General features: G+C 40.7%; 3 protein-coding genes and 1 long non-coding RNA gene across 5 annotated transcripts; 1 reads left to right on the forward strand and 3 right to left on the reverse strand.

Moving 5' to 3' along the window:
* Positions 1–985: 985 nt before the first annotated feature.
* On the reverse strand, positions 986–2,973 carry LOC113022460 (transmembrane protein 82-like). Its single transcript, XM_026167896.2, has 6 exons — positions 2,776–2,973; positions 2,603–2,675; positions 2,325–2,517; positions 1,791–2,208; positions 1,317–1,501; positions 986–1,230 (listed from the first exon to the last, which is right to left on the reverse strand). The coding sequence occupies exons 1-6, from the start codon at positions 2,849–2,851 to the stop codon at positions 1,141–1,143; spliced, it is 1,035 nt and encodes a 344-aa protein (XP_026023681.2). The 5' UTR covers positions 2,852–2,973; the 3' UTR covers positions 986–1,140.
* Positions 2,974–3,177: 204 nt separating this feature from the next.
* On the reverse strand, positions 3,178–12,302 carry slc25a34 (solute carrier family 25 member 34). Its single transcript, XM_026167895.2, has 6 exons — positions 12,167–12,302; positions 11,017–11,772; positions 7,967–8,032; positions 4,908–5,060; positions 4,677–4,811; positions 3,178–4,373 (listed from the first exon to the last, which is right to left on the reverse strand). Exons 2-6 carry the CDS (start codon positions 11,557–11,559, stop codon positions 4,203–4,205), a joined length of 1,068 nt encoding a protein of 355 aa, XP_026023680.2. The 5' UTR covers positions 11,560–11,772; positions 12,167–12,302; the 3' UTR covers positions 3,178–4,202.
* A 1,935-nt stretch (positions 12,303–14,237) lies between these two features.
* fbxo42 (F-box protein 42) lies at positions 14,238–21,181 on the reverse strand. Of its 2 annotated transcripts, none has more exons than XM_026167897.2 (10): positions 21,040–21,181; positions 19,853–20,135; positions 19,615–19,731; positions 18,907–19,041; positions 17,772–17,925; positions 17,556–17,666; positions 17,116–17,212; positions 16,897–16,953; positions 16,697–16,813; positions 14,238–15,892 (listed from the first exon to the last, which is right to left on the reverse strand). In XM_026167897.2, the coding sequence occupies exons 2-10, from the start codon at positions 20,127–20,129 to the stop codon at positions 14,858–14,860; spliced, it is 2,100 nt and encodes a 699-aa protein (XP_026023682.1). In that variant the 5' UTR covers positions 20,130–20,135; positions 21,040–21,181; the 3' UTR covers positions 14,238–14,857. The 2 variants fall into 2 exon arrangements, with proteins under 2 accessions (XP_026023682.1, XP_026023684.1); XM_026167899.2 differs by lacking the exon at positions 21,040–21,181 and adding an exon at positions 20,826–20,962.
* Positions 21,144–22,944, forward strand: LOC145428914 (uncharacterized). Its single transcript, XR_013909259.1, has 2 exons — positions 21,144–21,277; positions 22,280–22,944. It is a non-coding gene; the product is annotated as an uncharacterized LOC145428914 (long non-coding RNA).
* The last annotated feature ends 884 nt before the right edge of the window (positions 22,945–23,828 follow it).

Consider the following 23,828-nt stretch of genomic DNA (forward strand, 5'->3'; position numbering starts at 1 on the left):
TAACTTAGCAAAAACAAAATCTTTAGGCACTTGTTTGACAGACATAAAATAGTATTTTTTTGTTTGTTTCTTTGTTTTTATTTCAACCAGTAAGGTGATTTTCAAGCGCTATTAGCTGAGCTCTCAGAATATCTCTACACTGTGTGTGGTGTATACTTGAAACATCTAAGGAAACTGGTCAAGTGTCAGGTCTAAAAACTACATTGAGCAGAACTGTATTTCCATGTTTGTTTGCACATTTCAATAAATTGCTGCACCCATTTTCCATTGTCCTAACAAAATCTAAAGAAACAAGATGTGACTCAATAGTTTTGCATGTATATATATTTTTTCAATTGTACTTCAAAGTCTTGGTAATCAGGGGACAAAACTAGCACATTTGTTCTAACTAGCACACACTGAATAGTATTTAAACTAGTTAACCTCACTGGGTTAATGCCCTGATTACAGCCATCCTTTAATGAACACATCACCAGTTTCTCTTCAGTTCATATAACAATAAAATGTAAATAACTGAATATTTTATGAAAGAAAATCACAGTAAACTTCACTGAAACACTATTGAATTATAATAAATGAGCTGTAACTAATCAGTACTTCTACAGTTCTCCAAAGTCGTGTGATCAGATAAGTGCCAAAAGCTTCTCTGTTATAGTAGCGAGCACTTTTATTGTTTCAGTCTCTGAACACACCTGGCTCCCATCATTTAAAACACATTATGGGTGGCACAGTGGTGCAGTGGTTACCACTGTTGTCTCTCTTTATGTGGAGCTTACATGTTCTGTGCCTGTGTTGGTTCTCTCTGGATTCTTCCCACAGTCCAAAGACAAGCAAGTAGGTCTCTCTGTGTTATCTTTGTGATAGACTGGCAAGCTGTCCGCCTCTCTCCCCATAAAAGCTGAGACAGACTCCAGCTCCCACACAAGCCTGACTTGGATTAGCGAAAAAAAAAAAAAGGCTGGACATTAAATACTAAATCAGCTTATTTTTTATATTATTTCTGTTTAATATAAGACCCCAAACAACAAGAAGTCAATTAAAGCCTTTAAGCACAATATTATTTTACAACACAAAGTAATAGTGCATCTTTACAGGTGAGACAGTCAATGATAATCATTGTGGTGGAGTTTGAGTGCACCGTTATCTGCCACGTGATGATGTTTTAATTGTGGTTCCTTTGTGACTGGAGCACTCGTCACGTCTGCTCAAGCTTGATTCCTCTTTTTCTTCCTGAAAAGGAAACATGAGAATTCAACCTCCTGTCGTGTTATTTTCACAACTACAGCAACTAAAACATAACGAGGCAAAGACCAGACCTTCAGCAAAGCCTGCAGAAGATCCCAAGAAGGCAACAGACAGACTGCTTCTCCCAGAAACGCGATGAGGATTTGAAACACATCAGACCAGTATCCCATTGCAAGCATGAGGACGAGCAAGGCTCCCAGCCGCATAACTACAGAGTGTAGGAGGGCCGCTGTGCCTGTCTGCCGATGCTCATCCTCTGCAAGTACAGATAGAAAAGTTACACAATGATCCCAAAAAGCCTTGGCTTTGTGCTTACTGATTTTATAGGCTGTGTTTTTGCCATCAATTCTAAGTTTTTAATTCATATATGTTGCTTTTTACATTTATAGGGCTTCATTTCATCGCTTATGGTCTACTTTTATTTCTTAAATCCATATAATATTATTTAAATCTATTTAAATATTTTTATTATTACTTAACACTGCGTGGGTACTTTCCTCTCTGAGGATTAATTAAGTTCCACTCTCAGCAGCACTGACCATCACCTTGAATATACACGAGCAACATAATGTAACAGAGCGTCAGCAGAGTCCAGAACTTCATAGCATCCTTCTGGGACAGGAAGTGGTCATAAATCGTAGTGGTGGAAGCAACACTTGCTACAGCAAAAGCCAAGACAACCGCTCTTTGCAGTGAAGCCAGTATGGTGTGTCCGGAGGTTAGAAGAGTGATGCACTTCCCACAGTACTGTTTAGTGCTGTGCAGCGGGTAGAGTCTGGCCACATGGATCCACAGACTGTGGCTCAAGCTTGCCAGTTTCCAGCTGAGAGCAGCTGCCAGAAATAAGCTGAGGGAGCTGTGTGGAGCCCCCTGTTGGAGGAAGATCAGAGTGCCGGTGAGGCTACAACCCAGGGAGAACTGGCTCTGGATTAGGATCATGTCTAGACCTCTGCCACTGGCATCCTGCGTTAAGAGACGTGGATTAGAAATGTGTAATGAAAGAACACTCTAAAGCAGATACATAAAAGCATAAAACAATGCATAAATATAGCTGCAGTATTTGTTAAGGAGGAGCTCACCAGTCCAGCTGACGCCCAGGTAGAAACAGCCCTGAGGGAAAACTCCAGCACTATCAGGGAGAAAACCCTCGAGCCCATCAGAGAGAGGAGGACAGTCAGAATCCAGAACTGGAGGGATGATCTCCAGTTCCCTCTCAGAGACGTGCCCAGTGAGGATGACCTGGGTTTGCTTCCATTTCCAGAGTCAGAATCACTGTGTGCAGACAAAATAGAATAACTCCAACGCTCTTGAAAATCAAGCTATGCTTTCCCTTTTTCCTCTCAAAGGGTGAACTCACTTGGAATTTTGAACAAAATTGTAGACTCTCAGCAGGTTGTACAGCACTGATATTCCACATGCACCTACGAGCCCTTTAAAAAAACACAACCAAAAATAAGCCAGTAAAGAGGAGACATGACATTGAAAAGTGCTGAGAATTTAACCATAATCAGAGAAAACTTGTTATCAGACCTTGAAGAAAGCAATCAAATGGTTTTGAATCAAAAGGTGTCCATCCAGTGGTTCCCAGGATCAAGGGGAGAAACATCTTTATGGTGTTCTTGTAACGTTTCAGCAATAACACTCAAAGTGGTGCTACAAATTAGTGACTTTGCCCTTATTTCTTCGAGCTGATCAGGTTTTAGTAAGCTCCATCCACCCAAAGGTACAAAGGTGAAACGTGATATGGCTACAGCTTTTAGTCAAATCAATTCTTGATGAAAGGGGTTTCAAATCCTCTCAAGAAGAAACCTTTAACCCCAGTCAATTAAATCATTTCAAAGAAACAGAAAACACCACAGATTACAATGGTTTTAAAGCAGTGTATTCAAAAGATTCACCACCTATCCAGAGAACAAAAACAAACCAGACAGGTTTCTTACAAAAAATCTTTATTAGGACTATTCATTGCTTTTAAAGTTTTAAGTACCAGTAGGTTAAATTTCTGCACATAAAAAATTGAAATTACAAATGTCATTCTTGGCTTTAGTTACATAAGTTCAAGTCAGTGAATTTAAAAAAAGAAAATCCCATCAGGTTGTTTTTTTTAAATACAACAGACAAGGCATCTAGACAGTGTAATAAACATGGCAAACAATTGTTTGCTTTAATGATGATGACTTGTTCTTCAAGTTGACCACATTCACACACTGATGAGTTAACAAGCAAATTCCTGCGAGACTTAAGCTTGAGGTATAAAAAAAACCCTAATCAAAAAATGTATACACTCGAGACATATTTTTAGAGAAAGATGTCTTCCAGTATGTGCGTAACATGCCAGTCTTGATTAAGTGCTTCAAGTGTTCATTTTCTGTGCTAGATGGGAGAGAAAAGCTTGCACTTAAAGTGTAAATAGTTTGACATTTTGTTCATGTTTCTTTCTGGAAAAGAGTAAGATCAGATGTTTGATATGGCACCCAGTGTCCGTTGGTTAAATATAAAGCCACAGCCAGCAGGCATGTGCTTAGCTTAGCATAAAGACTAAAAATGAAAGGCAACAGCTAGCTTGTCAGAGCTACCAGCAGCTATCAGTACCTCTAAAGTTTACCAGCATTTTATATCTGTGTGTTTAATAAAAACTGTTGAAACAACAGTTTGTTATTTTATATGCAATTATTATGCTTCTAAGGAGTTACCATTAACTATTTTATTAACTTTGCCCAGAGCTAAACTAGCTGTTTTTATGCTAAGATAAGTTAACCAGATGCTAGCTTCATATTAACCATAAAAACGTCCATGAACTATCTCATTTCACTCTCGGAAAGAAAAGTAAATAAGTTTACTTCCCAAAATGTCACACAGTTGCTTTAAATTCAGTGCTTCATTAACTGAGAGAGCACTCTAACAGCTGTAGCAGAGCCCAGTTGTGCTTTCAGTGTGCAAGTATGGGTGCTTCAGCTCTACTTATCCTTCACTGCTTGTTGCCTCATCAGATCCCAGAACAGCATGCTTAGCACCGTGTGCGGGGCCAGTCGCAGGAACACGGGGCCCATGCCTTTATACAAACCCAGCAGGCCCTCCGCTCTGCACACCTTCAGCATGCAGTCTGAAAATCCATGATACAGACGACCCTACAAAACAGATGTAAAAAACACAGCAAGTCTTTCGTGAACTGAAATAAGCTGAGTTCCTTTATAGTCACTCTACACAACACAATAAGATTCAAAGGCAGTTTCTCCTTAAATACATACCTAATATGAGAAAAAGATGAAATAATATATCTATAAAAATATATAAATTAGATGATAAAGGTCAATACAAATATATAATATAGATGAAATGATTTCATATTGCTTTTTTTAATGACGGTATGCTTTTTTTTTAGATTGTGAAACTAATGAAAATGAGGACAACTGTGTTGAAGACAGACTCACCTTACGCAACTCATCCACCGGCTGGTTGTAGAGCCGAGTACTAATGACATCAAATGGTGTCATGGTAATGGCCACAGCAACTCCACTGACTGCAGCTGCCATCAAGACTGCGAGCCAGCTGTTTGGACTGAACCACTGAAAGGACACAAAGAAAGATGATCCGACTTTCAACGCATGGCAGCAGCTTGGTCACATATGACATAAAACCTTCGGCTCTTTAGATAACATTACCTGAGAATGTGACACCCATTCCTTAGCTGAGGTGAAGGTTGCCAGCTGGGCAGCTGATCCCACCATGACTCTAGGCACAGCCCCATTCACACCCCTCCAAAGACCAATTAAACCTTCTTTTCGATAGATGGTAACAAAGGCATCAGACACTCCCTGAAATAGAAGAAAACAAAGGCACTGGTGAGTAGAGGCTACAGATAATAACACTCAAAACCAGGTAACACTTTATAACACGGCTTGCAACTAAGGGTGTAATTCCCCTGTAATTAAATGGGATTTAAATTGCATTTAATTGCATTTACCTACAAATATTCAAAGGTAGGTACACTAGAATAAGAGGGTAACAAGTCAGGTTTTTACAGGAAAAAAAGAAATAATTATTCTGTAAGTTTATTCTTTATTTAAAATCTCTTTTTGTCACGGTTCTGGGTCTTTCTGACCCAGCTTTTTGAGTTCTTGTGTTTTTTCTTGGTCCTTTGTTGTACTGTCTTTGTTATTTCCCTAGGTTTCAGTTATGGTTATCATGAGTTTAGTTCTTAAGTTTAGTAATATGGCTTCACTGTGTTCCATGATGTCTACTGTGCCTTTCTGTACCATGTTTCAGGTTCCAATGTTCTGTCTCCCCAGTCCCTGTTAAGTTTACATGTCTGGAGTTCAGTCAGTGTGTTTCCTGTTTTACTTTGAAGGTCCGTGTCTCATGTCAGTGTTTCTAGTTTTGCTTCCCTTGTCTCGTCCAGCCTGATTACTCCCAGCTGTGCTCTCCTTCTGTGTCTCATTCCCTCGTTATCCCTCAGTGTATTTAAGCCCTGTGTTTCGCTTTGTCAGTGGTGTAGTCTCCCTCATGGCTGTGTGGCCATGTCCCTTAGTTAGCCATGTCCCTTAGTTAGCCATGTCCCTTAGTTAGCCATGTCCCTTAGTTAGCCATGTCCCTTAGTTAGCCATGTCCCTTAGTTAGCCATGTCCCTTAGTTAGCCATGTCCCTTAGTTAGCCATGTCCCTTAGTTAGCCATGTCCCAGTTTAGTTTTTGTGACATTCTGCAATAAAGCAGCTTTTTGAGTTTAATTCCTGTGTGGTAAGTTTTGCGTTTGGGTCCTTCTCCTGCCTGCACACAGCCAAAACATGACACTTTTACTAAAATTTGTGAACAAGAATTTGCGAAAATGAATACCTTAGTAAAAGTATTTGTCTAAAGCCAGAAATAAAGGTAATAATATTCAGGCAAAACATTCAGGCAGCCTGAAGTAACTTCATGCAACCCATTTAAATTTGCCTTGAATACATTAAGTCAGACCATCACTTTCTGTTTTTGTTAATTCTGCAGCTGATTTCAGGAGGAATTAGCTGCACATTTGAACATACACATGTATGTATGGAGCTGTATTTATTAACCTTTGATAATGCATTCATTTTGGCACTGTTTTTGATACGCTTTTCAGTTGGAGCCTGATCAATCCTGGCATTGCCAACTTAGAATACAGGACATGCCACTGATAGCTGAACCTGGCCATTCAGTATATTCAGGTGACCTCATTCTTTGGGCACATATCACTGGTGTAGACTTGACCAGCTGAAGCATCTGCAGATTATAACACTGCCCCTGCAGGTTCTTGCAGCAGGCCCTGAGCAGGCATGATGGGTGCATCACTTCATCTGCCTCTCTTCTTACGTTGATGGAGACATCACTGGGGAAGAGGATAAATCTGGACTATTTAGACCACACGATCTGTTTCTATTGTTCCTGCCTTTTTTCCCCTGAGAGCACTCTTAGCACTTTTAATTTTTATGTTTATTTAAGCATTGTCTGACAGTATGTTTGCACAAAATACCGCAGCAATTTCCTAATGTTGTAAACCTGCTCAACATTTGGCAATAAAACCCTTTCTGATTCTGATAAGCCTTAAAAAGATTCAGCGATTTGTTTTTAGTCCACCGAGTTTGCTTCACATCATGTGTGTTTGCAAATGTACTTTCAGTGTTAGACATATCCATGACTTGTGCTGATGACTTTTTTTATGATCTGATTTTACCAGATGTTTAAAGGATCTCCAATCACGATCACTTTTTTCCAACCACATTTCTTCCTTTTTTGATGATTCATCACTATCCTCCCAGGTCCTTTCAGCCCCTTTACAGCCTGAACCAGGAAATAACTGCCTGAAATTGCATGGGTTTTTTTTTTCTTTTTCTTTTTTGAAAATTGAGTGTTTAATGAACCTTCTGAATAATAATAAAAAAAATTAATATCAATTAGCATATTTTAGTTTTAATTTGCTAGCTCTGGCATTTCGGACAGCTTTTATCCAGGTTTTGGTAGTTTCAGTAATCACCTTAGTTGTCTTTGCTTGATGAAGGCAAATAATTTAACCCATCTTTTCCACAACCACATGATGCGTCTTCTGATATGGTTGTTTGAGAAATGAGAAGCAGCTCACTACATCAGTTAGGTTTAAATAACCTGTATCCAGCTTAGCCATATTAATTATTGCAGTAAATATCCAGTGGAAGGCTCTTATTGGTTTGCTTAAGTAAATATAGGTGGAGCCTTTTTCTTTTGGCCGGGCAGATTATATGATCTGATGGTTAAAGGGCAGACACGTACTGTTTAAACACCATGCGTCTGCAGTTTTACTGTGCTTCTCTATAATTTAACTTATACTTTTAGTTTTATACTCTCACCACACTGCATTTTAGAGAAAAATATTAAATACATGTCAAATACAAGTTGTATCCATTTTTTGTTGAAAACACAGGTACATAATGTTATTGATACGCAGTGCTTATAATGACCATTTTCTCCTCAGGTGCCAACAATTAACGTTTTCATTATCAGCTTTCTATCTTGGTATGTCATATTAATGGGAGTGTTATGGGCTTCAAATTTTAATTACCAAATGAACACCTGATAATAAAAAAAAAAAGCACAATTATTATACTATAGCACATAGTTTACACCATCCTGGCCAGTTATTGTACTTTAATACACCTGTACTGACATCTTTAAACATTGAAACAGCTGGTAAGATATTCTTGTGTTTTATGTGAAATGTGTCCGTCTTACCAGGTGGTTATGCTGGTGACCTACTGCAATGGCTGCCACAGTCTGAGCCTGCAGATGGGTTTTCACCTATGAAGAAAACACAGCAAGCACGTTTTAAAATGCATTCAGGCTTATGGTTAGTGTTCAGCAGCGAGTTTCACTTAATGCTTTGCTGAAACAGAGTTCAAAGTGCACAGAGCACCAGACTTGTCACCAAGTCATTTGTTAGAATGAGTTGTGTGAGGATACCCGATAACCCTGCTAATATTCACAGGAAGGAGTTACACAATGTGCAGATCGTCAGGAGCTGGTCAAATACAGGATTCGGTGATTCATTCGCACTTTCCTTGAAAAGGAAGTTTTTTTTCTTCTTGTGAAATCATGATACGTTTCATGTAAAACAAAAACGCCTAAATAAAAAAGGAGAAGAAGCTTCATCGTTTCCTTCTTGATATCAGATATGGTGTCAGTAAAATAACCTTTACTGCCTGCCGGCAGCACACAGAAGGACCCACAACATACTGTATAGGTTTGGCAGCAGCAGGCGGAAAGAAAAACATTCAGGATATATTTAGTGACCGTGATATAAATACGTCATCAGACAGTATCGTCTTTCCATGACCGTCCAGAAAGCTTAAATGGACTTGGATGTATTGACTGGCAGCTGAGGCAGAAAAACAACAAAAAGAGTGGTACAGTTGTAGAAATGCAGAGGACATAAATCGAGTGATGGTGAAGTTTGACACTGGTGTGAAAGTGATGTTTTTTGGAGAGCATGTAGACGGACTGCTAAGAAAATGCACACTCTGATTTAAACTGGAGATCATACTGCGTTTTGAAGACTTTCTAAATGACCTAGATCTATGATCTATGAACATCTATGTGATCAAGCAAACACTGGGCAAAAACAGCTTGAAGACCTTTGAGGTGTCTTTGAAAATGGTCTGGGGTCTCTTTCTTTGCCCTTCAGTTCAAATGCAGACAGCTGGGTCTGTATTTTAGTTTTTCTTTTCTTTCAAGTTCATTTCATTTTACTGTCCTTTCATTAAGCCACTGAAATTTATTTTCCCCTCTTTAACTTTCCATTTAGTCAAGTTAGTCTGAAAGCGTTGCTGGTCTCTCACTAACCAGATTCCACCACATGATTTCAGGGGAATTTCCAAAGTTAGTCTTTTTGGAACACAATTCCCTAGTTGTATAATTATTCTGCTGCAGACATTCAGGAAGGAAACAAAGGGTGGAGGGTGGGGGCAGATTTTATACTGGAAATACTGGAAAAACAATTCTTTGGAAGAATTTCACATCATTTCAAATGCAAGCTCCTAGAATTTTCTTCGAATAAACAATTTTTACAGCAACTGAAAATTGCTCCAATATAGACTTACTAGCCACTTCAAGTACACCTTGCTACTACTGGGCTGCAAACCTGTTTTGCCTTCTGAAGTGTCTTCATTCTTGCTTCTTGCACTGCAGGAAGCAGGCATAAGAACATGTCTACACTGTGGTCATAAAGGGATGGACAAGAGAAGCAACAACATGCAGGCAGGCTGTGGTGTTTAAATGATGCCCCGTTGGTATATCCTCCACACTGTTACATCACCACCAGGTAGGATGAATCCACGCTTTCGTGTTGTTTGCATTAAATTCTGACCCTACCATCTGAACATTGCAGCAGAAATGCAGTCTCAAAGACAAGGCAATGTTTTTTCAGTCTTCTGTGATTCAGTTTTGATAAACTTGTGTGAATTGTATCCCCAGAGATGCTCTTGTGCATATTTTGGGTTTAAAAGGTGGTTATTTGAGCTATTGTTGCCTTCCTTTCAGCTGAAACCGGTCTCCATTTTCACACAGAGAACTACAGCTCACTGGATATTTCTTTTTCAGACCATTCATTTTAAAGTCAAAAGATGGCTATGTGGGAAAATCCCAACAGATCAGCAGTACTCAGACCAGCTCGTCTGACACCAATAACAACATTCAAAGTCATGTAAATCACTTTTCTTCCCAATGCTGAGGATCAGTTTGAACTTCACTCGGTCATCTGAACCACATCTACACCTACAGACCATGATGTATTTGAATGTTGAATGTGACTATTCCTTTAATGTATAAATATCCTGTTGCGTAATTAGGAAGTGAGCACAAAGGATGGGAGTTCACTTTTGTCTCTTCTTTTTTAAATCTATGGGCGAGTAGATGGTAAATATTTGTCTCTCTCCCTCTCTCCCCATATATGTAATTTAAAATTATTACATACATTTGCAATGTATGTGATTCTGTTCGTTTTTTGTTTGTTTTGTTTTTGTGCTAATAATGAATAAGAACTGTTGAATATCAAAAAAGAGAGAAATATCCTGTTGTAACATATTACTCGTGTTTATGGAAAATCCTTTGTGTTACACTGTGATACAAGTTTAGAAGTGTGTTGATGTTTTTTTGCTGCGGATCACAGTTTAACAATGAGTGACCTAGTTAGTTCCTGAGAGTTTGTCATCCAGGCCACACATCTAGTGGGAGATCTAATGCTTCTGTTACTTCTGCTTTAACGTGATTAGAACACACTGTTTTCAGTCACTTTGAATAAAAAGACCTTTCTGGAAAAAAATATCAGAGGACTGAATAAAAAGGATTTAAGAAAGTGCCACACATGAAGCAAACATGATTGTTTCTTCTCTTAATTCTCTCATATTTGGCGTCAGATGCCCAGACCACCTCAGCATTGGATAGATGGATTTGGCCTTTTCTTTTCATATGTTGAGACTGTACAGATTTGTCTTAAAAAATCATTAATGCAAAAGATCCTAAAAAGTCAATTCATTTACATTAATACATATTGTAATGGGGATGCTCACAGGTAGACACTTCATTTGAATTAAAAGAGTCACAAAAAAAACTTAACCAAAACAAAGCAGATATTTTAAATTAATTTTAATGATGCACAAAAGCCAAATCAGTGGCAGACCACTAAAGGAGTTTATCTCTATGGAGCTTCATGTTTTATTGAGATACCTTCCTCTGGAAACAATGACTATAGAAGAAACTATAAAAAGGAGAAACTTTAATAAACTTACCAGATAGGCAGGAGAAGCTATGAAGGCACCCAGAGCTCCAGCACCTGCCCCTGACAGCAGACTCCCCCCATGGAAAGAAGTGATCCCCAGAGCTTCACAGTAGGAGTACGAGCCCAGCCTCACACCGTTCATCACACCCTGGTAGATGAGCCCAGCTGAGAGCCCCTTCTGCAGGCCCCGTAGCCCATCCGTGCGGCCCACCACCCAGAGCGCCTGCAAGACCCCGCGGTAGTGTCTCTGGTAGGATCCCCGAGCACAAAGCTCCCCCTGTAGCTGCAGACGGGTTTTCACCACCTCCAGAGGATTGGTGAACACACAGGCTGCGCAGCAGGCAAGAGCGCCCAGGGCGAAGTCTAGTGGAGGCCAGACTGCAGGAGGCGGCGGCAAGGGGCCAAAGACCCCACAGGGGACCGTCAACACGGTGGGTGAAATCCTCTGGGAAGGCTGTGGAGCAAACACAGACTCTTCGGGCGAAGTGTTCAGCAGCTGAGTGCTACTCATCGCTGAGAAGTGATCTTCACAGTTTGCCTTAACAGTACTCATGATGGCTTTCCTCCCCTTGCCTCAGTGTGATAGGAGCAGGGAAAGTACTTGGTAGAGTACAGTAAAGTCAAAGACAGAAGCTACCGACTCCTGCGATTACTCATTTAGCATCTGCTTTACACGTTCGTCCTGTGACTCGCAGGCTCACAGTGTCCTCCTGGACTCACTTTCATTAACTTTCTTCACTGTCATTCTGTTCTAATGAGGCACCATCTGCAAGAGATCATGCAAACATTTTAAGCAAGCTTCAGGTATGACACCCAAATCCAGCCTTGCAAGTCAGGAGAGTGACTCTCCTTTTTTTCCAGGAAAGAAAAAGCTGTCAGATATATTTAGGTTCCTCCTTGCAGGACAAACATTGTAAAAGCCTCTCTCTTGTTCTTTGACTCTGGGAGCTTTCGGCACACTGAAGTTCATTCATTCAATACTACAACTGACCCAGAAACAGATTTAAGAGTAAACACACCAGATAATCTGACATTCATAAAACATACAAGCACACAAAAATGCTCAGAACAAGTATCAGAGACAGCCACGTGGAAATATAAAACTTTTCTGAGAGTCTTTTTCTGTGGTTATAAAAATCTTAGTTGATAATGACACTCACAGTTTTCATTGATCCCGTGCAGTTCCATTCTCCCTCTCTGCTCCATTCTTGTAAACATGTGTCTCAGCACATTCATTGTCACAGTCCCCTCCTTCTGATTCTGGTCAGAGCCAATAACGTTTCAGGCCTTTGTGCCACCTCACCATTTCCCTGAGTGCGCACGAATGGGTTGGCTGTGCTGTGAAACTGCCCCTGCTCTGGTCCTATAGGAGCTCTCTGGGTAAAAGGTTATTGTTGGTCAGAGAGAGGGAGAGCTGAAGCGTCTGAGGCCCGGGAGAGCAAATGCTGTGTGTGAGCTATCAAAACAAGGTTAAGCTGCTAAAGACCGCATGGATAATCTTGGAAGCAAAACAAAGGGACATATGCACTGCTTTTACTTTTGCGCTTCTTCCATCTTATATTTATCTTTTTATTTGTTTTAGAAAGTTTTTCAGTATTCAGATTTATTCAGTAGAGGAAAACTGATGTGGTTGATCGCTTTAAAATTGACGAACCCTCTGAAAAAGAAAAGAAAATGAGCCGTAAGTGCTAATTGGAGAAAGTTTTAAATCAATTATCTGCCGACTTTTTTGTGCTGTATGACAAAAACTCAGCCACTAGAGGCCGACTTTTTGTAAAGTTCAGATCAGACACCTGAGGTGGATCCAAGTTCCCTGTTCATCTTAATGAACCACCTGCCACCTTTAGTAATTTTTGGACCTTTTGTTTACATTAGTTTATGTAGCAGTCAGAGAGCAGCAGGCTTCTTCTTATAAAGGCTAAGAAGGGCCAACATTTAGAGGTTGTGATATCAGAATCAGAATACTTTATTGATCCCTGGGGGAAATTATTTTTTTGTTACAGTGCTCCATTATAAACAAACATTAACAAGACAGACAATACGCTAATTAAGAATAGTACAATATATATATATATATATATATATATATATATATATATATATATATATACATAAAGTCACTTATTAATAAATAGCTGAAAAAAGTTGTAGCAGTAAACAGTGTGTTAAGTGGATGCGTTGTACAGGGAGATGGCCACAGGCAGGAAAGATTTCCTGTGTCGTTCAGTGGTGCTTTTTGGTAATCTCAGTCTCTCACTGAACGAGCTCCTGTGACTGACCAGCATGTCATGGAGTGGGTGGGAGGTGTTATCCAACATTGTCTTTATTTTGGACAACATCCGCCTCTCCGACACCACCTTGAGGGAGTCCAGCTCCATCCCCACAACATTACTGGCCTTGCAGATTAGTTTATTGAGTCTGTTGGCATCTGCTACCCTCAGCCTGCTCCCCCAGCATGCAACAGCATAGAGGATCGCACTGGCCACAACAGACTCATAGAAAATCCTAAGCATATAAAACCCACCTTATTTAGATGTGAAACCACTACTGAATTCACAATGTTGAAATGTATACCACTATGTTTTTTTGTCCACCCAACAGACACTTTATCAAGTACACCTTGCTTGTACTGGGCTAGACCCCCTTTTCTAGCCCAGTACAAGCAAGGTGCCTTTATCATCTTTGATATCAGGTAGGATGGATTAATGCTTTTATGGTGTTTGCACCAAATTAAAGCCCTACTAATCTTAATGTCCCAGCATAAGTCCACAGTCAACAGGCCAGGTAGTGTTTTTTCCCCAATTTTCTATTGTCCATTTTTAGCGAGTCCATGCAAACTTGTGCCTCTTCTTGGGAGTGATGCTCGGTGTGGTCGTATGCTGCTGTAGCCCATCTGCTTTAAGGTTTGTGCATTCATCATGTGTAATCAGTGGCTATTTGAATTACTGTTGCCTGCCTATCAGAGGAAATAAAAGTTAAAGATTCTAATTTTGACTCGACTTCTAATTAAAGTGAAGAAGTATTTAACTATTAGAAAAAAAAAAATTAAACTTCACATTAATGGTTTCAGCTGTTTCCTTAGGTTTGTGTAACTTCAAAGTTTATTCTCCAGTTTGATGACAACTGCTGAAATGATCGAAAGCTTCAACACAATTATGACTGCAAGCTGAGCTTGTTTAAGCTACAACAGCAGCAATGTTTAAAGACAAACAAGAATTTTGAGACTGTCACTGAGCAGACATGGAGGCCTTTATTGTTTAACTATATTCATAGTACAGTGCCACATCTCTCATCCACTGTAGCCCCCGTCACACACATTAATCAACAACTTTTAACCACCATCGTGCACACACATACACATACACACACACACACACACTCACACTGTTTTCAATGTAAACATTGCAGGCTTAAAGAGTGATACAAAAAGCAGGTAGACAGTTTCTGTCAACAGCGTCCGCTCTTCCAGACGTACTCTAAGAGTTCAGAGGATGATGACACAAAAAATAAAAATTTTCTGGTTGTTCTTCTAGGGAACAAAAAAAAAAAAAAAAAGAAAAAAAAGAAAAAAAAGAAGAAGAAGTCAAATTTTCTCCCATCACTGTGGTCTCATACTCACACACTCACAGGATTCTCATTCAAGAAAATGGTTTTATCAAAGTGTACTTAAAGTGTTTTCTTTTGAATGCTTGCAGTAGGCAGAAGGGGGAAATAGTGAATTTCTGAAGTGAAATATCTAGCAATGATTATGTTCTTTATTCATAATCCTTCCTACAGGAAAAAGGCCTTGTGTGTCAGTTCCCTTGTGTGGTCACAGGATGAACATCTTCTCAATCCCGTCTGGAGCTGCATTACCTTTTAGCGCGTACAAAGTACAAGGCGTTGGTTTTAGGGTAGTATTTCACATTCTGTTTTTTGTCCATGAGGCCTCCAAAGATGATGAGCTCTCCCCTGCCCTGTACCACAGTGTGAAGGCTGGTCTCCGGTGGTCCTGTGACTGCAGGTGGAGTCCCATTCCCATAAACTCTCCAAGACACTACCCCAGCAGACTTGGCTCGGGACACATCGAGCACATACATCTGCATGGGCTTGCAGTTGAGAGACTGGTACAGAGGTTTGCCTACGTTCAGGCTCTGCGGCGGATGATGACCGAGACGCCTCGCAATAGGCGGGATAGCATGTCCATCGGCTCCAGCCACCTGAGGAGGACTGGAGGAGGATGACGGAGGGGTTCCTGGAGGACCTGCTCCACCTCCAGGAGAAGGCCCCTGTGTCTGAAGGGAAGACGATGATGATGAAGACGGTACAGATGAGGAAGATTTGTTTTTCACTGCCTCCAGCCCTCGTCGTAAGGCAGCAGGGGACACTGCACCTGGTGGGGTGCATGGGGAGCCTGAGGGAGGTGTATGCAGGCCGTTGGTGCTGGGGACCTCAGGATGGTGAGCAGCAGAGGGGGGAGACTCCCATCCATAGTCAGTGGAGGAAGGCAGGTGAGGACGAGAGGGAGGAGATGCAGCCTGGGCTGGGCTGGTCCGTGGGGAAGGGGAGGATCCATTTATTAAGGGAGGAAGAGGAGGGCTTTCTGGGCCTTGTGAAGGAGATGGCTGCTGAGAGGAGGACGGGCTCCCGTCTCTGGCACCACCTCTCGCTGAAGGCCGAGGTCTCAGAGTGCCCCATCGGCCATTTACACACGGAGCCTCTTCAACAGCTCCCAGAACAACACCGGCAGCACCGCTCCGAACGGGAGACTGAGAGCGCAGGGAAGGAGGTTCAGGGCCCAGAGGGGCAGGTGTGGCACTTATGGGGGAGGGCCGAGAGTTAAGACTTGGGCTTAGCGGTGCCCGCCCAGATGGAGCCTGTGAGAAGACCACCACACACTGGCCCACCTTGTGTGTAAAAAAAGAACAAGTTGGGAAGAAGAAGCATTAGTGAACACTGTTTACAAGTATTCACAAAACTCAGGAGTGTACTATAAAGAGACATACTGGGTTAAGGAGGTATTTTGAAGGTAAAGTCAAAGAATGACTTTATGTTTTTTGTTTTTAACCTGGTCACAACTGTACCTTAAGATGAAGGCAGAACTGACCAGGGAACGTTTGTTTTAGAGTTTTCAAAAAAAAAAAAAAAAAAAATCAGTTTCAAATGTCTCAACCTTTACCGATTACTTTCAAGGTAACCTGTTCCAAGTGCCATATAGATTATCTTAAACATACACCGATCAGAGGCATAACATTATGACCACCTGCCTAATACTGTGTTGGTCCCACTTTTGCCCTGACCCACCCACAGGCATGCACTCGACTACACCCGTCCTTTAAGTCTTGTAAGCTGTAAGGTGGGCCACCATGTGTAGGACATGTTTGTCCAACACATTGAACAGATGCTCGATCGGATTGAGATCTGGGGAATTTGGAGAGCAAGTTAACACCTCAAATTCGCCTTTTAGCTCCTCAAACCATTCCTGACCCATTTTTTCTTTGTGGCAGGGGTGGACAGGGGTCAGCATGAACACATTGACTGGTCTGCAGCTATACAGCCCCATGCGCAAAAACTGTGATCCTCTGTGTATCCTAACAACTTTGTCAGAACCTGCATCAGTGACCATAATATTATGCAGTGTATATTATACATGCAACCTACGTGCTTTGTAACACACACCTTTAATTGATGGCTAAGTCACACACACTCACCCTACATGCTGGGTGACACCACAACTCTGGGGCCCCATGGTCCTCGTTTTCCACCTGCAGCTGCTGCCACCTCCATGGTAGTGCATCCATGTGGAGAAGCCAGGCATCTTTAAGAAGCTATGATTAGGGGGAAAAAAAACAAATCAGTTCTCATGTTTAAAGGACCTGTTTTAAAACTGGAAAGAAAGAATAAAACTTACTGCATTCGGACCACCACATCCTCCCAAGATGAGCAGCGTCTGATCGTCTATCACAATCTAATGAATAAACATTTGAAGAGCATCATTTATTTCACATATAAAACATAGATGGACTTTTCTGGCACCTTTAGTAAATGCACAAAGAGACAAGTCAAAGTCAAAACTTCCACAGGGCTGTTAAAATGATTAAGCATCCCTGTTTAACTACTGAAGCCTTACTTGTGACTGGCCGCCTCGTGGGTGTGGTGATGGTCCAGATATGGGCGGTTTGGACCAGGACCACTGCTCCAGGTCGAGAACCCACACTTCATTACTCCTGTCATAACCAAAAGAGGACCAGTGGAAATTTTCATTCAGTAATACATCCCTGTTCATAACATCTAAATCTAAAAGGATTAGTAATCTATATTGAAATATAATTCCTGAGAGTCGAGTGTGGGAAGATTTACTGTACTTGGGAACAGTGATTACTGCCGTCTAAGATCACAGTCTGTACAACACATTGTTTCAGATCTAATTTAATTTGTTTCACATGTGTTAACCAACCAAGCGAAGCCTTTACAATGGCAACCTATTAACACCACTGTAGTTTAAATAAGCAAAAATTTAGACTAGTCTTTCTAATTGCATGCAGTCAATTACAAATAAAACCTTCTTACATCTGACGTGCTCCTAAAGATCCCCCGAACACTATCATGTTGTTTCCTATTACAGATGAAGAATGGCCTGCCATAGGTGGAGGTCCATGTGTCGTTACTATACAGTTCCACCTGAGACAGAGGAAAAAACAAAGTATATGGAAAAAGAAGACAATAATAATGAAATGTTTAAACTAGTTCATATTTGGCCACCATGTGTCAGTCACTCCTTCTCACCAGTTCTTTGAAGGAGAGTAGGTGTGGATTTCATCAAAAAAACGTTCTGGTTGGTGTAGTGGATAAGGGCTGGGGCGAGTCCATCCCCCAAACAGCACTAACAGATCTTTGTGCATCACTAGAGTCGCTCCAGCTTTAGGAGATGGATAAGAGCCTGTTTAAAGGAAATAAAACAATAATTATTGGAAAATAAGTATGCCAGATTTTTAAATAAGTCATCAATTACACATACATATCAGAAACTGTTTCCTCTTTGCTTTAACTCATACATTGTATAATTAAATCTGCTATTAAGCATCTGACTATTGTTCTCTCTAGCATGTCCTGCTGAATATGGGTGACTGGTCTTCAAAGATTTTTGACAGAAAATTGTGAAAGAGTGGAGTTTGACCCAAACCGTGAGATGAGATGTTATACCTCAAGGATGTAGCATTAATTATACAATAATTACATTTAGGAAAATAAAACAAATATAAACAGGCAGATCTGTAACCTAAACTCATCCAAACCAAACAATTTACCTGGCATCTCAACATGAAAAATCAGTTTTAAGATTAAAAACATGTTAACATAATGAGAATTATGGGAGCAGTAATTATGAGAAAATTGCCACCATGGATGGGACTAACAGTTTTGTCAAACTTTGTGCTGTAGCGGGGACACTTTAAATGACCATTAAAAACATGTTGAACTGTTTACTACACTCTATAAACCAAGGCAGAACCATTATGTTGCCATAGCAATACATCAAATAGGTAGGTTGCACTTTAGAGACTGGTTGGAGAACTATCCCCGTCCCCCACCCACCCACATCAACAGTAACCAGACAACTATGTTGGATATCTAGGTAAACCAAACTGTAACTACCCAAATGTATCTAAAAATCATAGCTTGTGTTCCCCAGGTTGAAATTCTGACCCAATCACATTTTCACCCAGATGTTGCTGACTTTTTCTCTTTATACCATCTCACTCCACTTCCTACAAGTATTTTCTCAGAGAGCCAACTCAACCTTTCAAGGAAACTGTCCCCACACAGCTCCCCTTACATAAGAAGCTACTTGTTTCCAGAACAGTTGTAAAAGGGGTTACAACCTCTGATTTGTGTTGTTCTTACCAGCCTGTGAAATTGTTACCTGAGGCCAAAGGGCGGATCCACTCCTTGCTGTTGAGGTCAAGTCTCCATAGGTCATTGAAGGCAGCATTGCAGCTACTCTGAGTGCAACCCCCAAACACATACATGGACTGATTTGAGTCATAATAACATGCACCTGCAACCCGCAAGAAGAGAGAATAAATACCCAGGGTGTATAGTTAAAGTCTCTGCACACAATGCTTTAAGGATCATCCTGTTCTTTATGAGATGGCACTAACAGCTTGTCTGACACTACATTTAAACCACTGTAATTAAAAGGGTTTATATTTGTATTACTCCAAGTGGCCTATTATGACAGTGACATAGCACAAATCAGCATTTTAAGATTTCAAAACAAAACTGATGAAAGAACATTTCACTTCAAATGCAGCTGGTGAAGAAAGAAAATGAAAAAAAATGAAGTTGCTAATAATCTATTTTAAGACGAGCAGTAGTCTATACGTGGATTAAATGTCTGATGCTGCTCTTTTCATGAGTCATCTACCACAGACTGAAAGCCCTTTTTAATTGCTGTACATTAAACTTATAATCTGATCCATACCTTAAATTACATCCAAACATTTAGAGGCTTCAGATCCATAAAAATGAAGTGGCATTTTATTTTGACTTGTAGGAAATAGACACACCAACCTATAAGTGGGACAAAATGCTTTTGACATGAACCATGGTAAAAGGGTCATATACTAACTGTGTGAAAAGCGCTGAGTGATGGGAGTTCCTGGATATGGGTATGTGCGACTTTCCCACTGGATATTACCCTCCTGGACAGCTCTCAAAAATCCATGGTAACACTGATAGGCAACACCTAGTTAGCAGAGAAAGTGTTCAAGAAACAGAAGGCAGAAAAGTGGAGAAAGCAGATTCTAAGCAAAGATAAACAAGCATCCACCTTATGATTAAATATTATGCAAACATGAGCGGCGTACCTTTAATGAGACGGTACCACTGCTTACAAACGAGTGCAGCGGTCTTGTGCTCCTGGTAAGGTGAGAGGAAGGACAGAATATACTCTAGAACTTCCTCCGGCAGCTCCACCATTGTCCTCCCTTCTCCTTTGGCACCACTGTCCATGTTCCCCTCTTGACAGGAGGACCCCATCTTTGCTTCCACTTCCTCCGTTATCCCAGCAGGCTCTGAACCTTCATCCTCTGTATCCATGGCAACATGTCCTCCTCCATCTTCATTGTCAGGGGAACGGGACATTATTGTCTGTTGAGACATTGGGAGACAGGCTATTGATGCTAAGGGGACTATTTTGAATCAACTAGATTTAATTGTGCTCTACACATTCTTACTGGAATCCACATTTTACAGATGCCTGTATGACTGATTCACTCAGCCTAAACATAGAGAGGGTGAAGGCTTTAAATTGGAAGAGATCTGCTCCTAGCCAAGAAACCCAATGACACTGCAAAGCTGCAATCAGCATAAAATTAGCGCTTGACGACCTTAAGTGTGATATCCACTGTTTAGAACGGTTGGAGTCCTTTCTTTGAGTATCTGGTCTGTCCACACCGGACGTTTCAGTTATATCATTAGCTACATCTAATTAGCTGCCGTTAGCCATCACATTATAATGCAATACTGGGTAGCTAGTGCTAATTATCGCCTAAAGCTAACTCACGATATTAGGGGAAGTAACGTCATATTTCATAAGGCTAAATGAGCTTTGATTTTTGCTACAAACTGCAATTTATCCAACTAACCAACCGGCTAATGGTACCGTATTGTGACCAAGAAAAAATATTTTGTGCTAGCTTTGGCTAACGCTAGTCAACTTGTCATGAGCATCCAAGCTAACGTTAGCTAACAGAAAAAGAACCTTTTGGCTAGCGGTGTCAAAGAAAAGGTGCATTTTCTCGACAACACCTCTGCTTTAAACAGCATAAAATCGCTCACTTCTTAGCTGTCTTGTCGACACGACATCCTCTCAGGTCAGCAGCCTTATTTGGTGTTACCACCCTCCTAACTGACGAGCTAGTCGAAACCTTCAGTCTTCTGCTAATAATCTTTGCTAACGCTAGCTCAACCACAGGCTATGTGTAATGTCAGTTTCCTTCTTTATTATACGCTGTCAGCTTCTCTCGGTGACTACGCCAGATTTGTCTTGTACCGTTGTTTAAGACGTATTCTTTTCAGGGCTCTGAGTGTGAAGCTTTCCTCTCCTCCTCCTCCCCGTTATCAGCTCCAAAGATTCCTCTGCAGCCTCCAAACAGTCGCCATCTTCCGCTGTGAACAGCGACCTCCTCCGCAGCTCAGCGACGCTCCGGTAGCCGCTAACCGTCTGTGGTACCAGGGTGGGTCCTCAGCCCCAAACAGCCGCCCAGGGCAACACGCTGTGTGTGACCGTGGTATGGAAGCCTTTTTCAGCCATTCAATTATTAATTACTTCTTTTTTTTAATTAAAAGCTAAGTTGAAATTTTGAGTAATTAAGTAAGAAAATGGAGAGCCATAACTACAAAAGTCTAAAATTTAAAATGCTAACTCAAAATGTAGTCTTTAGTCTAAAAGAATGTTCAGTTGCAGAAAAACCTTTCCATACCACTGTTAAGGTTTTTATAGTTGTATATTTATGTATTTTGTATATATATGTATAGTTTATTGAAGCAAAAAACAAAACAAAAACAGAAAACAAGAACAGAAGTCTTACCAAATAAGCCTGACATTCATAACAGCAGCATTATTAGATACACAACATAATGTAAGAAGATACCCAAAATAAAGTTTGAATTAAAACATATCTGGGGGAGATTTTCCTCAAGAGAAAAATAAATATATAAATATATGAAAAGATTAGAGATTAGATTAGATTGGATTAGATGAAACTTTATTAATCCCTCGGGTGGGTTCCTCCGGGAAATTCAGTTTCCAGTAGCAAAGCACAAAAGAAGTTGCATGTTACAGATACATTAAGGGGAATGAGAGTAAGGATATAAGCATAAATACACCATATATACACATATATAGATACAGAATATACAATATGGATAAATAGGATTACTCATTTGAGTGAGTATATTGCACAGTGATTATTGCACAGTCGAATATAAGAAAAAAAGACAAAACAAAAAACAAATATTTCACAGTGTAGAAAAGCACCTACAGCTCAGTTGTTCCCGCCCTCCCTTGTCCCCCTGTTTCTCCTCCCTCTCCCCTCCAGTGAGGAGTTAAACAGTTTGATGGCGTGTGGGACAAAGGAGTTTTTAAGTCTGTTGGTTTTTGACTTTGGGAGAAGCAGCCTGTCGCTGAATAGGCTCCTCTGATTGTTTACGACCGTGTGCAGAGGATGCCCGGCATTGTTCATAATGTCCATCAGTTTCTTTAAGGTCCTCTTCTCTGCCACTGTCACCAGAGTGTCCAGCTTCATGCCGACCACAGAGCCCGCCTTCCTGATTAGTTTCTCCAGCCTGGATGAGTCCTTCTTTGCTGTGCTGCTCCCCCAGCACACCACGCCATAGAAAAGTACTCCTGCGACCACCGACTGGTAAAACATCCTCAGGAGCTTCCTGCAGATGTTGAAAGACCTCAGCCTCCTGAGGAAGTACAGTCGGCTTTGGCCATTTTTATACAGGTGCTGTGTGTTGCATGACCAGTCCAGTTTGTTGTCCACCCACAGCCCGAGGTACTTGCATGTGTTGACCACCTCCACCTCCTCTCCCTCTATCTGAACTGGCAGTGGACCTGGTCTGGACCTCCCGAAATCCACAACCAGTTCCTTGGTCTTTGAAGTGTTGAGTTTCAGGTGGTTTGTGTGACTCCATGTGATAAAGTTCCTCACCAGGCTCCTGTACTCCTCTTCCTGGTCATCCCAGATACACCCCATGATGGCCGTGTCGTCTGCAAACTTCTGAATATGGCATAATTCAGAGTTGTAGCAAAAGTGCACTTTATTGCCAAATTTTAGTTGTTTAGTTGTTTTCGCAGCTTTCCAGTTGCTGGAGGTTGTAACAGTGTTGAGTTAAGATTTGAATTTTGCTGTAAAAAATTAAATAAAAGTTTCTTTTTGCTGAATTTACATTAATGAAATGTTGCAGCTTGAATGCATACCACGTTTTCCTGAACTTGAGCTTTAATTTTATTTATTTAATTGTTTTTTGCTTCTTTTTTTTTCCTGCTGGTACTGGCTGGTTTGAAGGTTCAACAGACCCATTTTTCAGTCTAGCTTTCCCCTGTGCATCTTCACACAGGATGACATTTTTCCGTGGGCTCGGGAAAGAACAACTCGTCCCACACATCTGTAAAAAAGAAACCTCTCCCCCAGGGTTTATACTGTTCACTCCAATGCAAGAGTTTGGCAGTCTTCGCAATCTGGGAAGCTTACTGGTTTCCAGCACCTATTGTATCTTGTATTTATTTAAAACAGTGAAAGGATAAAATGTGTCCTGTTGTTGTGATTAGAAAAATACATTTATATCACCAAAATACGAACATTTCCTTATTAGTGATCATTACATGTAACCTGAATACTTTTATCCTTCACAATTCACAATTAAACCTTCTGTATCTAAGGTACAATTAAAGTCACTGAATGACAGTAAAACATCTGTCATAGAAAACAGTTGATACCATTCTCTGTCAGTAGAAGGTGAAGGCATAACTATGCAGCAGTACTTATGCTGTCTTAGGTCAGCATTAGTACTGCTGTCAAGGCAAAGTACTGAATCATCCAATGAATAAAGAAATTGGCCTGTTCTTGTCTCAGGGTGATTTGGGGCATATTTTAAAGATATTAGGTGTAGAAATGTCTGCCTTTTCTTGAATGTAATGGAAATAAATGTTTTATCATGTTATGTTTTCTTCAGAAGATTGAAACAGGAGATGGGTGATGTTTAATAAAAGAGAAAAGAGTTCATATGTTCAAACAAAGAAGCAAACAAAACTTTACCAAAAGCAGTCTGCAC

Source organism: Astatotilapia calliptera, chromosome 5, assembly GCF_964374335.1.
Source record: "Astatotilapia calliptera chromosome 5, fAstCal68.1, whole genome shotgun sequence".
In the NCBI taxonomy this organism is placed as follows: domain Eukaryota; kingdom Metazoa; phylum Chordata; class Actinopteri; order Cichliformes; family Cichlidae; genus Astatotilapia; species Astatotilapia calliptera.

What these genes read in the sequence shown, in the direction of transcription:
- LOC113022460 (XM_026167896.2), bottom strand. Translation starts at nt 2,851, where the DNA reads ATGTTTCTCCCCTTGATCCTGGGAACCACTGGATGGACACCTTTTGAT. An exon ending in AATTTTGTTCAAAATTCCAA is followed by an intron (nt 2,518 to 2,602) that starts GTGAGTTCACCC and finishes GTCTGCACACAG; the next exon opens with TGATTCTGACTCTGGAAATG. An exon ending in CCTGGGCGTCAGCTGGACTG is followed by an intron (nt 2,209 to 2,324) that starts GTGAGCTCCTCC and finishes CTCTTAACGCAG; the next exon opens with GATGCCAGTGGCAGAGGTCT.
- slc25a34 (XM_026167895.2), bottom strand. Translation starts at nt 11,559, where the DNA reads ATGAGTACTGTTAAGGCAAACTGTGAAGATCACTTCTCAGCGATGAGT. An exon ending in AATGGGTGTCACATTCTCAG is followed by an intron (nt 4,812 to 4,907) that starts GTAATGTTATCT and finishes GTGTCCTTTCAG; the next exon opens with TGGTTCAGTCCAAACAGCTG. An exon ending in CGGTGGATGAGTTGCGTAAG is followed by an intron (nt 4,374 to 4,676) that starts GTGAGTCTGTCT and finishes TCTGTTTTGTAG; the next exon opens with GGTCGTCTGTATCATGGATT.
- fbxo42 (XM_026167897.2), bottom strand. Translation starts at nt 20,129, where the DNA reads ATGTCCCGTTCCCCTGACAATGAAGATGGAGGAGGACATGTTGCCATG. An exon ending in GTGGTACCGTCTCATTAAAG is followed by an intron (nt 19,732 to 19,852) that starts GTACGCCGCTCA and finishes TCTGCTAACTAG; the next exon opens with GTGTTGCCTATCAGTGTTAC. An exon ending in TACTCTCCTTCAAAGAACTG is followed by an intron (nt 17,667 to 17,771) that starts GTGAGAAGGAGT and finishes CCTCTGTCTCAG; the next exon opens with GTGGAACTGTATAGTAACGA.